General features: G+C 42.6%; 1 protein-coding gene across 2 annotated transcripts in view; it reads left to right on the top strand.

Moving 5' to 3' along the window:
* Positions 1–16,263, top strand: part of notch3 (notch receptor 3) — a 158,252-nt gene that overhangs the window by 90,197 nt on the left and 51,792 nt on the right. For both annotated transcript variants that reach the window (XM_041176904.1, XM_041176905.1), the window contains exons 9-10: positions 4,943–5,056; positions 13,916–14,029. In XM_041176904.1, coding sequence (XP_041032838.1) covers positions 4,943–5,056; positions 13,916–14,029 — 228 coding nt within the window. The remainder of the gene's footprint in view (positions 1–4,942; positions 5,057–13,915; positions 14,030–16,263) is intronic.

Raw genomic sequence — 16,263 nt, forward strand, 5'->3', positions numbered from 1 at the left:
CATTCCATATGTGTTTGGGTAGCTTCTGACAACAGGAATGTGAATCTGCACCCAGTGTCCAGAGAGCAACCATACTCTTTCATTCTTCATTCTGAATTGTCCAAGGTGCCTGTGTTCTTTTAATATACTGCAAGAATTCTATTTCAAACTCATAATTCCATTCATCACCAAGACTGCTTACTCCATCTCTGTATCATTTGTTTCCATCAATACCTCACTCTCTTGGCTGTTGAAATCATATTCACCTTTCTGTCCCCAAAAGACATTTTCTCCCATTATCTTTCTTGACAGACTCCCATCAGCCATTCTGCATAAGCTTCAGCTTGTCCAAAATTCAGCTACCTGTAACCTGTCTCTGCTCAATCGCTTATCTTCAGTGATCTATACTATTTCCCTGCCTGCTGGGGCAGTGAATTTTAAATCTCTAGCCCTGTATTCAAGTCACTCAGTGGTTTCTTGCTACCCTCCCTCTGCAACCTTCTCTAGTCACATTCACCTTCCCAACCCTCATGGTACCTTTCAGTCCTCCAAATCTGTCCTGCTCTGCAGTCGAACCTCCCTCTGCTTTGTTGCTTTTTATTGTTCATTTGCAAATTGCCCTGGATTTTTTTTAACTTTAAAGACATTGATAAATGAAATTGTTGTGGCCCTCCATGCACTTACTCCTACCTCATACTCACTGTGTGTGAAACAAGGAACATGAATGTGCTTGCCTAATGAAAAGATATCAACTTTGAAATTTCCAGTGGATCCCCAGCCTCTCAGCTTCTTGTGAGAGAGCGTTCAGGTTTTCACCGTCATTTATGTGAAGAAGTGCTTCCTGTCATCAACAACCTCAACAGCCTAACTCTAATTTTAATGTTATGCCTCCTGGTTCAAGGACCCCCCTGCCACCTGAGGAAATAATTCCTCTCTATTTATTCACTGAATTCCTTTACACATCTTCAATGCCTCAAATTAAAACTCATAGCACCTTCTGCTATTCCAACTCATTAATTTCAACTACCTGATACAGTGTTGATTAGTTTCCTTGCCTACTTCGGCCTTCACTCTGTAGAACCTGCAAGCTTTCATTTACTCCATCGCCTCTCTATACTTTTCAACTTTGGCAGTGTCCTGACATCTGACCCTTGACCCCTCCCTTGGGTTTCAAGATTAAAAGCAAGCAGCAAGTGATTCACAAAGCAAAGCTATCATCAACCGACCTGTGTTCATTGAGACAGGTGGGGAAATGAGATGCAGTGGTAGGAGTTAGACTCTTTCTTACAGTCATAGAGGTCTACAGCACAGAAGAAGCCCTTCGGCCCATCGAGTCTGCGCCGGTCAAACAAGTACCTAGCTATTCTAATCCCAATTTCCAGCACTAGGCCCATAGCCTTGTATGCCATGGAATCAAAAGTGCATATCCACATACTTCTTAAATATTATGAGGGTTTCTGCCTCTACCAACCTTTCAGACTGTGAGTTCCAGATTCCCACCACCCTCTGGGTGAAAAAATTCTTCCTCACATCCCCTCTGGACCTCCTACCGCTTACCTTATCTATGCCCCCTGGTTATTGATCCTTCCACCAAGGGGAAAAGTTCCTTCCTATCCTATCTATGCCCCTCATAATTTTATACACCTCAATCATGTCCCCCCTCAATCTCCTCTGCTCGAGGGAAAATAACCCCAGTTTATCCAATCTCTCCTCATAACTAAAACTCTCCAGCCCAGGCATCATCCCGGTAAATCTCCTCTGCACTCTCTCTAGTGCAATCACATCCTTCGTATAATGTGGATACCAGAACTGCACGCAATACTCTAGCTGTGGCCTAACCAGCGTTTTATACAGTTCCAGCATAACCTCCCTGCTCTTATATTCTGTGACACGGCTAATAAAGGCAAGTATCCCATATGCCGCCTTGACCACCTTATCTACCTGTCCCGCTACCTTAAGGGACCGGTGGACATGCACACCAAGGTCCCTCTGATCCTTGGTACTTCCCAGGGTCCTACCATTCATCGTGTATTCCTGTGCCTTGTTTGTCCTGCCCAAGTGCATTCATCTCACACTTATCGGATTAAATTCCATTTGCCACTGATCAGCCCATCTAACCTAAGGCTCTCCTCCTCACTATTTACCACCCCATCAATTACAGTGTCATCCACGAACTTACTGATCAACCCTCCTACATTCAAATCTAAGTCGTTTATATATACCATAAACAGCAAGGGACCCAACACCGATCCCTGTGGAACCCCACTGGACACAGGCATCCAGTCACAAAAACATCCCTTGACCATCGCCTTCTGCTTCCTGCCACTCAGCCAATTCTGGATTCAATTTGCCAAATTGCCTTGGATCCCATGGGCTCTTACCTTCGTTATCAGTCTAGCATGCGGGACCTTATCAAAAGCCTTGCTTAAGTCCAAGTAGGCTACATCAAATGCATTGCCCTCATCTACACACCTGGTCACCTCTTCAAAAAAAATTCAGTCAAATTGGTCAGACATGACCTCCCCTTAACAAAGCCATGCTGACTGTCCTTGATTAATCCCTGCCTCTCCAAGTGTAGATTAATTCTGTCCCTCAGAATTGCTTCTAATAGTTTCCCCACCACTGAGGCTAGAACATCTTGGTTATGCATATATGCAGATATGTTCTTTCTGAATTTCTGATGTTGTGACTGGAGCAGATCATCCCCTGTGACAATCAAGTGGAAAGTGGACAAAATCAGAATTGACCTGAATCCATCCCACACCCAGGAAGTGTATGGACTTTTACAGCTAAAATTATGACTCTGATGTGCTTGTAGACCAACAGAAGGTTGCCTTCTATACTTCAGTGATATGTTGGTGTTTTTAGGGAGCCACCCACATACTGTGACCTCATCTCTGTATTCCAGCCAATCAGAATTGTCAGGGCAAAATCCTTCCAATGATTAGAATTACTTAGTATTCCAGTGAGCATGTCACAAAATTGCTAAGTGCTAGAGCAACCTCAGTTTCCCCACCCTCTTTGTGTGTGAGCCTGCTCTGTGGTTTGATTAATGAGAAGGATTGCTGTCATCTTAGTGCCTGGTTTTGCTCTCTCTAATCACTGCTCACGCAGCTAATACTAATTTCTTAAATGGGCTTGTGTTAATCCACTTAGTGTAACTGTTAGGCTCAAGCCTTTGAACTCTCCTACTCTATTCATTAACTGAAACCATGTTCAATATAAACAAGACTTTTTATTCTGCAAAATACTTTGTGAACTTTCTTAAATGTGTATTGCTGAAAGGCAATAGGATAAATCCTGGCATGCATCAGTTATGTATTACAAAGTAGCTTATACATGTATGTATGTACATGTCTGTCCCTATATAGCTATGATATATTAGAAACTTGCATCTGTTGCACCTTCTATCAACTTCATCCATTGTAAAATTGCATATTCAAATTTATAATAAAAGCTCCTATGTAAGCTTGTCACACTGTAATTGCACCTAGCTGCCATTAGAGGCATTGCAGTTCCACTATTGGCGGGAGGGTGTAATTACACTGGTACAAGTTTACAAAAGCAATTCCTATTATAAATCTGGCGACAGGAATTTATGCTGCCATTGTAAAAATAGAATAAGATGGATGACTTCAAAATGGAGACTGAATCACATCTGCATGCTTAATCAAAATTATTCCCCTGCTTCTAATCTTTATTTTATTTAAAACTGCACTTGGCCTGGAATCCCAATTGTCTGCTCATGGTCAATATGTCATTCAGATCTTCTGGACACAGAACCGTTTCAACTTTGGCTTACAACATGGTCTTTTCCAGGGACTCACTCCATTTCCACCTGTGTATGTTATTATCTATCTCATTCTCTTCTGGGATCTTAAAGCTGTGAAATTCCTTACCACCCTCATCTTCCTGTTCTCCTATAGCCAGTCTCTGAAACCAAGTATGATGTTATTCACAGTCCTGACTCCTTTAACCCTAGTGATTTCCTGCACTCTTTGTTTCATTTGATCGATAAGAACTATTGGGGTAGATATTGACTTTGTGGGATGGTATAAAATGGGTGATAGCGATTCAGGGGTCTGTTTTATATCTCTTCTGCTTTGCAGTCAATGAAAATGTAGGTCAGGAGAGAAGTAAAATGGTATGGGGGAAATAGGGGAGGAAAGGAGAAAGGATTGATGTTCTATGATAGAGTGGAGGACAGGAGTGTTTAATTGATGAAATTGTTTGCTGCCAACACTGTGCAGTTGTAAGTTGATTGTAGGCCCAGGTTAATGGCCACCATCTTTATAGGGGGCAATGTGCAGCAGGGCTCCTAGATGGTCATCACTGGCCCTGGCAGCAGGAGGAGAGAATATTGTGAATTTCTATCCTGGACTGACACTGATGGATTTTGGAAACTAAAATCTTTCCCTTGTGGGATATTTTACTGCAGTCATGTTGGTCAGTGTTTCTAAACTCTGTCTCACCATCCTGGTAATTTAAGTAGATTGAGGATTGCTGTTAGTGTTAGACTATATTACCTCTTCTCATTCTTCCCCCTTCTCCTACTCTGAGTTCCAGGCTGCAGTGGTGATGTCACTGGATTTCTGCGCCTGCGTGGGTCAGTGCCCAAACACAGAGAGGTATCGGCGGCCGTCTTGTGTGGCCATATTGTGCTGTGCTGGCAGGAGACACAGTGTTAATGGACAAAGAATGATGGTGCAATACCAAAGTGGGGGGTAATGGGACAAAAATTAAACAAAATGTGGGTCCAGCGCAGGTGTAAATGGCAGCTCATACCAATCCCTTCACTGGTCGAGCATTTTGGAATCCAGTATGGAACTGTTCAGCACTGAACTGTTTAAGCTCTCTCCTACTTCAATTATAGTAAAATGCTCTATTACTGTTTATGTTTATGCATATGTACATATATACGTATATATGTTTGTTTTACATCTTGCTGTGTTATAACGTCCAGGATTCAAGGGGACTTATTGTGAGACCGATATTAACGAATGCGAGAGCAATCCCTGTGTGAACAATGGTGTGTGCATGGATATCGTCAATGGCTTCATCTGCAAGTGCCCCTCTGGTAAGAAGCAACCTTGCATGAACTCGGGTCTCTCCGAATATTCACCATTGTCGGGATACTCTGGTGAGATGGTCCAAAAAAGTACAGGCAAATATTCGGGTACCACGTTGTGAGATCTAATTTTGAAAATATTTGTGTGAAAACATGCCCAAACTCCTTCAGTACGTCAGTGAGGAGATGTGGAATTGAAACATGATTGATTTCAGGTTTGATATAATGAACTCACCTGAGCTGGAGGAACAACAAGGATGCTTGTTGGCCTTGGTAATTCTCAGCACAGGAGTGGGAGGAATCAGCAGTGACCAGCTACTGATTTTTTTATCCAGTGACAATTGCAGGGAAACATAGGTGTGGGGTTGGGTGAATAAGATCAGGTTCGGTTGTAATCTTCGTCCCACCACAGTTCATTAGCTTGTTCAGTTTCATTCATTGAATGATACAGAGGAAAACCATTTGGCATACCGTGCCTCTGCTGGCTCTTTGAAAGCGCTGTTCAATTACTCCCACTCCCTGCTCTTTCCCCATAGCCCCACACATTTTCCCTTTTGTGTATTTAGACAAATACGTTTTGAAAGTCACTACTGAATTTGCTTCCACCGCCCTTTCAGGCAGTGCATCCCAGATCATAACAATTCACTATGTTAAAAAAAACATTCTTCATGTTGCCTCTAGTTCTTTTGCCAATTACCTTAAATCTGTGTCCCCTGGTAAGCGACTGTTCTGCCACTGGAAACAGTTTCCCCTTATTTAATCTGTCAAAATCTCTCCTGTTAATCTTCTCTGTTCTAAGCATAATCCCAGCTTCTCCATTCTTACCGTGTGACAAAGTCCTGCATCGTGACACCATTCATGAAGAATGCCCACTTGTTTTACTATGTTAAAGGTGCTATATAAGTGCAAGTTGTTGTTGTTGTGAGTCTGACTGGCATGCAGTCATCCTGATCCCAGGATGACGCAGTGTCTAAAGGAGAAGTGGAAAAAAGAAATTCAGAGGGTGTAATGGTTTTTAATTGATAAAGAAAGCGCGCCACTTTCCCATCATGCTGAGAAGAGTTCAAAAGAATATTGCAGTAAAACCAAGTGAAACACGTCTCGGGATCTACGGCCAGGGATGGCTTTACTTTTTATTTAAATATAGGGAAATGTCACAGTGGCACCAATATGCATTGTGACCTATTTTGTCTCTCATCCAAGGTATGGTTACCATGGTTGCAGTCCTGCTGGGCCCATGGAAATATCATCTGTGGAATGCAGTTGGTTGCTGTCAAATAGCATTAGATTGCTTTGTCGCAATGAAATGTTGAAATTTTCAGAGGCTGGGAGGAATTTTTTTTTAAGTAACTTGGAATTTTACTAGTAGCCACTCATTTACCTAAGGAGAGTCTGCAAGCCGTATACAGTGTGTTGGAAGCCGTGAGAGCGATGTGCCAAACGTCCCTTTATACTGCCTTATTTTTGATAGAAAATATAGGGCAGAATTTTCTGCCTGTTGGGCGGGTGGGCCCGACCCAATCTCCGGCGGGGGGACGGGGGGAGCCGATCCCTGCCGGAGAAGCGGGCCCCGCCGCCATTTTACATGGTCGGGCCAATTAAGGCCCACCCAGCGTGACGTTCAGCAGGAAGCGCTATGTGCAGGCGGCAGGAGCGGGGGTGGATTCCCCAAAAGCCAGGGTGTGTTCTTTCGCACATGCGCACGAAAGAGTACACATCTCCCTGAGGCTAAGTGCAGCCTCAGGGAGATCACTGACACTTTTAAAAACATTACAAATAGAAAAAAAAATCCTTAACATGTCCCCACCATGTGACAATGAAATGTCACATGAGATGGGCCATGTTCATAAATTACACTAAAACTTAATTAAACTGTTTAATTCCCTACATGAAACCTCATCCCGCCGGTGGATGAGGTTTCTTGTTTTATCTATTTGCTGCCGGGGCCAACCTTTAATTGTTTTAATGATCCTGTCAATGGCCTCAATTGGCTATTGACAGGTCGGCGGGTGCACAGCTGATTTGGCTGTGCCCCCGCCTTCCTGAAAATTTAAATGGGGTGCGGTGACATCGGGGGTTCCCCCCAACGTAATCCCGCGTCATTTTACGCATCGGTGAGCAGGTCCCGCCCCCTGCTGGCTGACAGCAAAATTCTGCCCATAGGATATAGAATGATACAGCACAGGAGCCATTTGGCCCATCATGCTTGTGCTGGCTTCATGAAGAGATATCCAATCTTTTCAAATATATATCCAATTCCTTTTGAAAGCTAATATTGAATCTGCTTCCAGCATTCTTTTCAAGGCAGTGCATTCCAGACACAACTCGCTGTGTAAAAAAATAAAAGCCTCCCAAACTCTCCCCGTGGTCTTCCAATCCTAGACATTACTGTTTTAGTGATATCTAGAGGAGTGGGCTTTTGACACTGATTACAATTATGTAGCTAAACCTAGACTGTCCAAAAAGAGCGGTGAGAATTTCACTTAAATAATGGTTTGATACTGCATTATGTCGCAGTGTACATAGTGGTTCTCATTTATGGCCCTCATGCATTTGCAGACTGTGCCTGTAAATGATTGACTAAATTAATGTCGTTTAAGATCTAGAATTTTCTTTTTAACTATGGATTTATGAAGTTTATGCCAATGCGTCATTATAAAAGAAAATAGTTGAACATTTGCATTTATATTCATTTACATCTGTGAGAGACATCTCATTACTTCTCGAACAATGAATAAATTTGGAGTGTGGTGACCATTATATTTTCAGCAAACACTATAGCCGTTTGGCGCACAAACTTCTCACAAGTAGCAATGAGATGAATGACCAGTCCATCTGGTGTTCATTGAGGGAGAAATTTTGGCCAGGATGCAGGAGGAATTCCCTGCCCTTTTCCACATTGTGCCATGGGATCTTGGTTTAAAGGATTATCTGAAGCACAGCACTTGCAGCAATATACCACTCCCTCATTACTACTGAAGTGTCAGTTTATAGTCTAATGCTAGACTTCTTTATGCAGCAGCATCTTGCATTTATATAGCATCTTTAATTTTCTTTATTCATTCATTGTAGCATGCTAGGCTTGCATTTATTGCCCATCCCTAATTGCTCTTGTTCGGAGGGCATTTAAGAGTCAACCACATTGCTGTGAGTCTGAAGTCACATGTAGGCCAGACCAGGTTAAGGAAGGCAGATTTCATTCCTTAAAGGACATTAGTGAACCAGATGAGTTTTTGCGACAATTGGCAATGGCTTCATGGTCATCATCAGGCTTTTAAATCCAGATTTTCATTGGATTTAAATTCCACCATCTGCCATGGTAGGATTCACACCTGGGTCCCCAGAGCATTACCCTGGGTCTCTAGGATACTAGCCCAGTGACAATACCACTATGCCACCATCTCCCAAACATCCCAAAATGCTTCACAGAAGCAGAAACAAAATTTGACACTAAGCCACATAAGGATATTTTGGGACAGATGATCAAACGTTTGGTCAAAGATGGGATTCAAGTAGCGCTTTGTAGAAGGTTAGAGAGGCAGAGATTAGGGAGGGAATTTCAGAGTTTAGGACCTTGGCAACTGCAGAATCAGTTGCCAGTGGTAGAGCAATGAAAATCTCACTATAGAACACAACAAGGAGATAGTGATCCTTATGATGGCCATTTTAATACCCTAGTGCATAATCTATGGTAGATGAAGAGTGGAGGCATACCTGAGCATGGTGACTGTTGAACAATTATTATCCTAATCTGACATCAACTTTCTAACAACCAGAGCTGAAACCCTGGCTGGTTTTCACTTTTCTAGCACAGGCGTGCTGAGGTTAGTTGCATAGTGCTGGTGTAAGTGAATTCAGCACAGAGCTGGAATTAACTAGTTGACTATTTCCTATGGTTCAGGTAGACATTGCTTTTGCCTACTGGGAGCTCTCTTCTTCACTTCATTGTTATTTCCCCTTGCACTAGTTCAGGGGAAACTTTTGCTTTCTTTAAGTCAGCAATGCACCGAATCTGTCCAGATCCAGATTCAGTCCATGTACCTGACTTGTTCACTAAAACAGACTTGCATTTCTACAGCACCCTTCATAACCTTAGGACATTCCCAGAGCACTTCACAACAGTGAAGTACTTTGCAGTATAAGCACTTGTAACGTAGGAAATGCACCTGCCAGTTTGTGTACCACAAGCTCTCTCACACACGGCAATATGATAATGACCTGCTGTAATGAATTTTAAGGGATAAATATTGGACATCACAGGATCACAGAATTATTACGGTGTAGAAGGAGGCCATTTGGCCCATCGTCTCTGTACCGGCTCTCTGAGCATTTTAACTTAGTGCCAATCTCCTGCCTTTTCCCCATAACCCTGCACATTGTTCCTATTTAAATAATCATCCAATGCCCTCTTGAATGCCTCAATTGAATGTGCCTCCACCACACTTCCAGGCAGCACATTCCAAACCGTAACTATTCGCTGTGTGAAAATGTTTTTTCTCACCTTGCGTTTGCTTCTTTTGCAAAACACTTTAAAACTGTGCCCTCTGATTCAGAGAGAACATCTCTGCTGTTTTATGAAATAGTGCCCTGGCATCTTTTCCATCCACCTGAGAGGACAGACGTTGTCCTGTTTAACATCTCATCGAAAGATGGCATCTTTGATGGTGCAGCACTCCCTCGGTACTGCATTTGAGGAACCAAAGCAAAGATTCTTACTGTGTTCTCTGCCCCTGAAATCATTCAGTCATATAAAGAATATGCATACAACTCTACTATTCGTTGGACAATGAGGAAATATGGCCCTGATATGATCAGATTTAGCACAAGGCATGTAATCATCAGTGCTAAATCTGGTTCTACTTTTTTCCATGAACCCTGTGACTATTTATTTCTTGGAATCAAAATGCCAGCATATTACCTCTCTTCTGTGTTTCACAGCCTATCTATTACAAACGCCTACACGAAGTAGTTACTGTAATTATTTTCTTATAGAGAAAAAAAATAAATGTCCACTGTAACCATTCATTCCTTCCCTGGTTTTTTCCTTTTAGATCTCCTGTTCTTTTCAAAACCTTCCCCATTCTATCCTGTCTCTTTTTTGAAATTGGAGTGCTGGCTCTAATGTTTGCAGGCTGTACCTCAAATCTCTCTTTAGCAAAACTGGTTGTCATCACTTCCTGCTCTGACTAGTAACTTGTGAACCACAGCACCTTTTGTAAACTAAAACTCATCTAAAACTCTGCTGCTCACATCCGAACTCTTACAAAGCCCTATTCACCTGTCACCCCTGTTCTCACTAACCTACATTGTCTCCCGGTCTGGCAACACCTCAATTTTAAAACTCACATTCTTGTTTTCCAATCCCTCCATGGCCTCACCCTCTCCTATCTCTGTAAACTCCTCCTGCCCTACAACCCTCCCAGATCTCTGTGCTCCTCCAATTCTGGCCTCTTGTGCATCCTTGATTTTCATCACTCCACCATTGGTGACTGTACTTTCAACTGCCTGGTCCCTAAGCTCTGGAATTCTCTTCCTAAACCTCTGTACCACTGTCTGCTCCTTTTAAGATGATGCTTTAAACCCTCCTTATGTAGCTCAATATCAAAATTTGTTTGATAACGCTCCTGTGAAGTGCATTGGGAAGCTTTACTAAAGTTAGTGTTGACAATTAGAAGAACCCAGTGCAAACACCAAATATTTGTTATGTGTTCTTTAGTGGTGGAAAAATGCTGTAATAGGGCTCAAGGAGTTAACAGTTTAGGGTGTCGGAGGATTTGTGTGGAAGTTGTTACATTGCCTGACCTAGCTGACAATTTGCCCAAAAAGTTAGTGATCAAATTCACAAGAATAAATTTGTGCACTAAGTCATAACCATACTTTCTGGGTTTTTTTTTTTAAAAACCCATCAAAATATCTTCCCTGTGTGCTGACTGGTAGGTGTTTAACGGGAGAGAGGCCTGCAATTTAGGCCTCACCAGCTTTTCTTGTGGTGGGGAGGTTATTCAGAGGTCAGGGTGCAGTATACCTCAGCCAGTCCTTTGAAGAAGCTCTCCGTTGGTGGTTGATTGACAAGAGGGGCCATGTCTGTTATCTCCTGGAAGCGGACAATGTGCCAATTGTTCTCCAAAGGCCTCGGTTCCCCTCGCCTGAGAAGTAGCTGCCCTTAATGAGAGGGAGGCTCAATTCTTTTAGGCCCAATTTACATTTGGGGCAGACACGGGGCCCCTCATATGCTTACTGTGTTTCACATGCAGCCATTGAAGGCCCTGCTTGAAGGAGCAGCACCTCAGAATACAACTGACAGATTCAGTCAGTTCTCCTGGTGCTCCCACTCTCTTTTCATATTCTGAATTGTCACTGTGCTTTTCCTTTCTCAATAAGCTGACACAGGAATACATTGACGGAGGGCTCCCAAGTTTCTGAATACGTTTTTTGTTGAGATTCTAGAGAGCTGTGGAATATAAATTTCTGATCTGAATTTAGACAATTCCACTTAGCAGCCATGGACTTTTAAATCTCCTAAAAACTGTCTTCAGTCAAACAGCCAGGCTATGATGATGTGATCTTTGTGAGGAGATACATTTACATCAGCAAATATTTCCCCCTATTTTCCCATGTATTGCATCTTCTTCCCAAGTTATTTCACCTGCCCTGTTCCTGATATCTTTGCAACATGCCCAGCCCATGCCCTGTTCCATGATTCTGTCAGGGGCAGTGCTTACCTGACCCTGCCGGAAGGCATTCTTGACCAGCTTGTGACTAACGACCCTCCAGTCATCCATTCAACCTTGGCCTCTAGAAGAAACTTTTCTTGCAAAGGTGAATTCCTGATTAACTGCTAGAAACTTGAGGGATTTACCCCTCAATCTGGTGGTCTGGGTGAAGCTGTAAGCTAATCAAGAGAAATAAAACTCATCAACTCTTCCGTCTAAGCTAGCTGAATCCCGAGATTGTACTAGGCCATTCATCTGTGTACACTTCACTATTATTTCCTGTCACATAAACAGTGCACATTATAAACTCTTGAGGTTTTGTAGGTTTCAAAGCAGTGATAGAGACTCTTAAAGTGATAGGACGACAATAGATCACTTAGTGAGGTGCTGTTGAAGAAAGCCAATTTACTTCAATTTTGTGATAGTAGATGGAAAACCAAGGAAGATGTACACTTCTATAGTACCAAATCACATCTCACAATTTCACATGCAACAATTTACTCGGTAGTGCAACATTGATGTATAAACAATTAGTAATCGCTGTACACACAGCAAGATCCCACAAATAGCAACAGGGTCGGTGAGCAGTTACACCCTTGGGTGTTGGAAGAGGGAGGAATATCATCTGATCCCCAGGAAAATCTCCTGCCATTCTTCAGATATTGCAGTGAGATCTTCCATGCCCACCGGAACTGACAGTTTAATGTTCCCTCTGAGAGACAATGTAGCACTCCCTCAATACCACACTCACTGTGCAGTTTGGCAAAATGTCTTAAACGCCTTAGTTATAAAGGAATTTTATTAACATGTTTTGTAATTTTCAGCCCTGTTTTTTATAAATTGATGCTCAATTATGCATTGTCTGTACATAATCAAAAATAATATTTAATCGATGGTTTGTTAAGTAAGGTCTTGTCATATACAGTTATGCTGCCTTTAGCTATTAATGATTTTATGTGCTAAATCTCATCATAAATAGCACAGCAAATACCATGCACAAAAATTTACTTGGGTAGGATGACATAACTTGCTTCTCCAGTACTCCGATTTCATTTTTTGCTCCTCTCTTGATCCAACGCTGAAGTTACTTGTCACAAAATCACTTTACTTGGCTAAAATATTGAGGGAAAGGAAGAAAAAAGCTTTGCATTTATATAGTGCCTTACACGACCACAACACGTACCAAAGCGCTTCACAGCCAATTTCTGAAGTGCAGTCACTGCTGTAATGTAGCAAAAATGGCAGCCAAATATGCGCACAGTAAGATCCAACAAACAACAATGAGATAATGACCAGGTAATCTATTTTGATGGTGTTGACTGAGGGATAAATATTGACCAGGACACCGGGAATAACGTCTCTACTCTTTGAATAGTGTGGTAGGATTTTTTTTCTCTCATCTGAAAGATGGCACCTCTGGCAGTGCAGCCCTCCCACGGCATTGCACTGAAGAGTTAGCCTACATTTGGTGTTCATGCCTTGGAGTGGAACTTTGACTCACCACTTTTGAATCAGAGGTGGGAGCACTACCCATTGAACCACAGCTAAATCACAAAGTGGCTGCATTGAAAATAATCCAAAGAAAAAGCTGTGACGGTTTTGCATTGTGCCCCATTTCACTAACATCATGGTACAATGGGTATGCACTGTCTGGCAGCTACAATGCAACATTCTCAGATTCGCCCCTTTTTTAAAAAAAAAGTTTTATTTATTTGATTTAAGTTTGCACGTTCGTTCCTCCTGTTCTCCCCACTAGGAAAAGACAGGTGGAGGGAGGCACAGGAGGAGACCTTTTGTATCCCAGGAAAGATTGGGTGAATGATAGGCAGCCCCTGCAAGTGATCAGAGCTGGAGTGAGGACATAAAATTGCTTCCCTCACCAGAGACCCAAACCTGCGGGGCAAATTTTAGCAGGCTTGATGCAGTCAACAGGGCCTTTCATACTGAAAGTACATGAATTGGCAAGTGCAGATTAGCCCATAGGTGGATAATAGGGGGAGAAATTGGCACATCCTGATCTTCACTTTGGATGAGGTCTGTAATTCGTTACTGGAGAACTTCAGGATGAGACCCTTACTGAGGCCCCCCAATTCAAGACCACCGTGCTTATGACAGCAGGAAACACTAACTGGCTTTCTTCCCTTCTCCTCCCTAGGCTTTACTGGATTCATGTGCCAGATTGACATTGATGAGTGCGCGAGTACTCCCTGCCAGAATGGAGCCAAGTGTGTCGATAGGCCCAATGGATATGAATGTAAATGTGCAGAGGGTAAGTCTGAGTTTCTTGCACCCAGACACAGCCACTTAAAACAGTGTACATCCAAACACTGCACACCTGATGGCTCAGTTGATCCATGGTTTAATTTCGCTTGTGATGCCTTCACAGCTGAGGAGCCTGTCAGTGCTCATGGGTTACCTGAAGAATTGACCACGTGGATTATACCTGCTGATGGCTATGGAAAGGTAGCTGGCAAGAGTCAGAGGGCAGGGGAATTATTTATCTATGAACTAAAATTGCTAATAAGGTCTTACTAAGTGGTGGGAGCAGCAAGTGTAAAAGTAACTTGTCCTTAAATCCCGCGGAAAACAACCAGAAACTATTTTATACAGATAAACTGTAGTATCTGTAGTTTATCTTTTGGCTCAAAATGGGGCATGTTTTTCTCAGTGGTTTCTACTCTCTACACCCTGACCCCTATTACACACCCCAGCACCGTGATTGACAGAGCAGAGTGCAAGCAGTGGAGAAGTGAAAAGTCTACTTCTTTAGTATTTGTGTAGCTGGAACTTTATCCCACTGGTATTATTTCCATGAATGAAACCTTTAAGGATGTACTGGCATACACACATGAGCTGGAGCTGCCTTTACTCAAATCTCAAAATAAAATAGAGGAAATTTGGGACCTACATTGAACTTGAAGCTACTGCAAAATAATTAACGTCCATTAAATTGCTTGAATTCCAGCTATTGATTCAATGATTTACCTCATTCCAATTGAGGAGTTTGAGAGAAGCTTTATACCCAGTTTTCAGAAGATGTTAAATTTATATACAGATGAGTTGAAGAAAAATAAAACATCTTGAGGGACTGACACTAACAGGGCCCTTCAATAGATAAAGCTGTATTGTTCAAGCCAGCCTGATTAGTATTCACAGGATCTGGACCCAGGCACCAGGGAAGCCTATTGGATATGATGTCTATTGTGCTGAAAACCCATAGAATATTCTGTTGAACAATAGCAGGTTTGTGCTATTTTTTTCCACCACCACCCCCCCCCACTACCCCCCCCTTCTTTCACTCCCTGCGACAGGGCCTCAGATCAGTCCTGAGGTGGCACATGGAGTGCATGTGAGAACCAATTTTTCTGCCTGTTTGTCAGGCACCAGCACAGAACGGGAGATAAATTACCACATTTCACAAACAAATTAGAGGCAATTCTAAACTGAACAATCTCAGGATTATATCGCATATTATATGAGGATTGCATTCTGACAGGATATAACCGGTACTGATATGGCTGGTGTGCTGCAAGCTTTTAACCCAGAAGGTTAATGGATAAATATGTGGCTGAGCCACATGGACCAGATAGTTCTTATCTGCTGGGCTGATTGGGCTTGTGAGCTTTGCCCAATAATTTGCCCTCGTCCTGCAGAATTTTGCACTCGTAGGTTCCACCCCCCCTTTCCATTTTATTCACCTGGTTACAATGGCATTGATTCACACCAACATCCCCTCCCTAGACTGACCAAATGATGTTCAGCTGCTACCACAAACTGGGGCAGCAGCCTGTGCTCCCATTCCGTGTTCAATGTCTCTTTCCTCAGCATAGCAACTGGCTGACGACCAGCATCAATCCCAATCGACATGACCACCAATGTGCAACACTCCCTCCCACTGTTCCCAGAGCCATTCCCCCACCCCACTCTTCCTGCAACCACTGTGTAATCTAGATGTACGTTGACTTCATAAAAATATATATAGAATTGCATACCTATATGGCGGATATGTGCTAGGTGTGGAGATTTATGGAGTGAGCTTGACAGGAATTTGAAGCCTTTGTATTAGATTGGATCCATTGGTAACTATGATCCATTCGGATTGAATCATTGGTAACTATGATCCATTCGGATTGGATCCATTGGTAACTATGATCCATTCGGATTGGATCCATTGGTAACTATGATCCATTCGGATTGGATCCATTGGTAACTATGATCCATTCGGATTGGATCCATTGGTAACTATGATCCATTCGGATTGGATCCATTGGTAACTATGATCCATTCGGATTGGATCCATTGGTAACTATGATCCATTCGGATTGGATCCATTGGTAACTATGATCCATTCGGATTGGATCCATTGGTAACTATGATCCATTCGGATTGGATCCATTGGTAACTATGATCCATTCGGATTGGATCCATTGGTAACTATGATCCATTCGGATTGGATCCATTGGTAACTATGATCCATTCGGATTGGATCCATTGGTAACCATG

Source organism: Carcharodon carcharias, chromosome 30 (assembly GCF_017639515.1).
Source record: "Carcharodon carcharias isolate sCarCar2 chromosome 30, sCarCar2.pri, whole genome shotgun sequence".
Classification (NCBI taxonomy): domain Eukaryota; kingdom Metazoa; phylum Chordata; class Chondrichthyes; order Lamniformes; family Lamnidae; genus Carcharodon; species Carcharodon carcharias.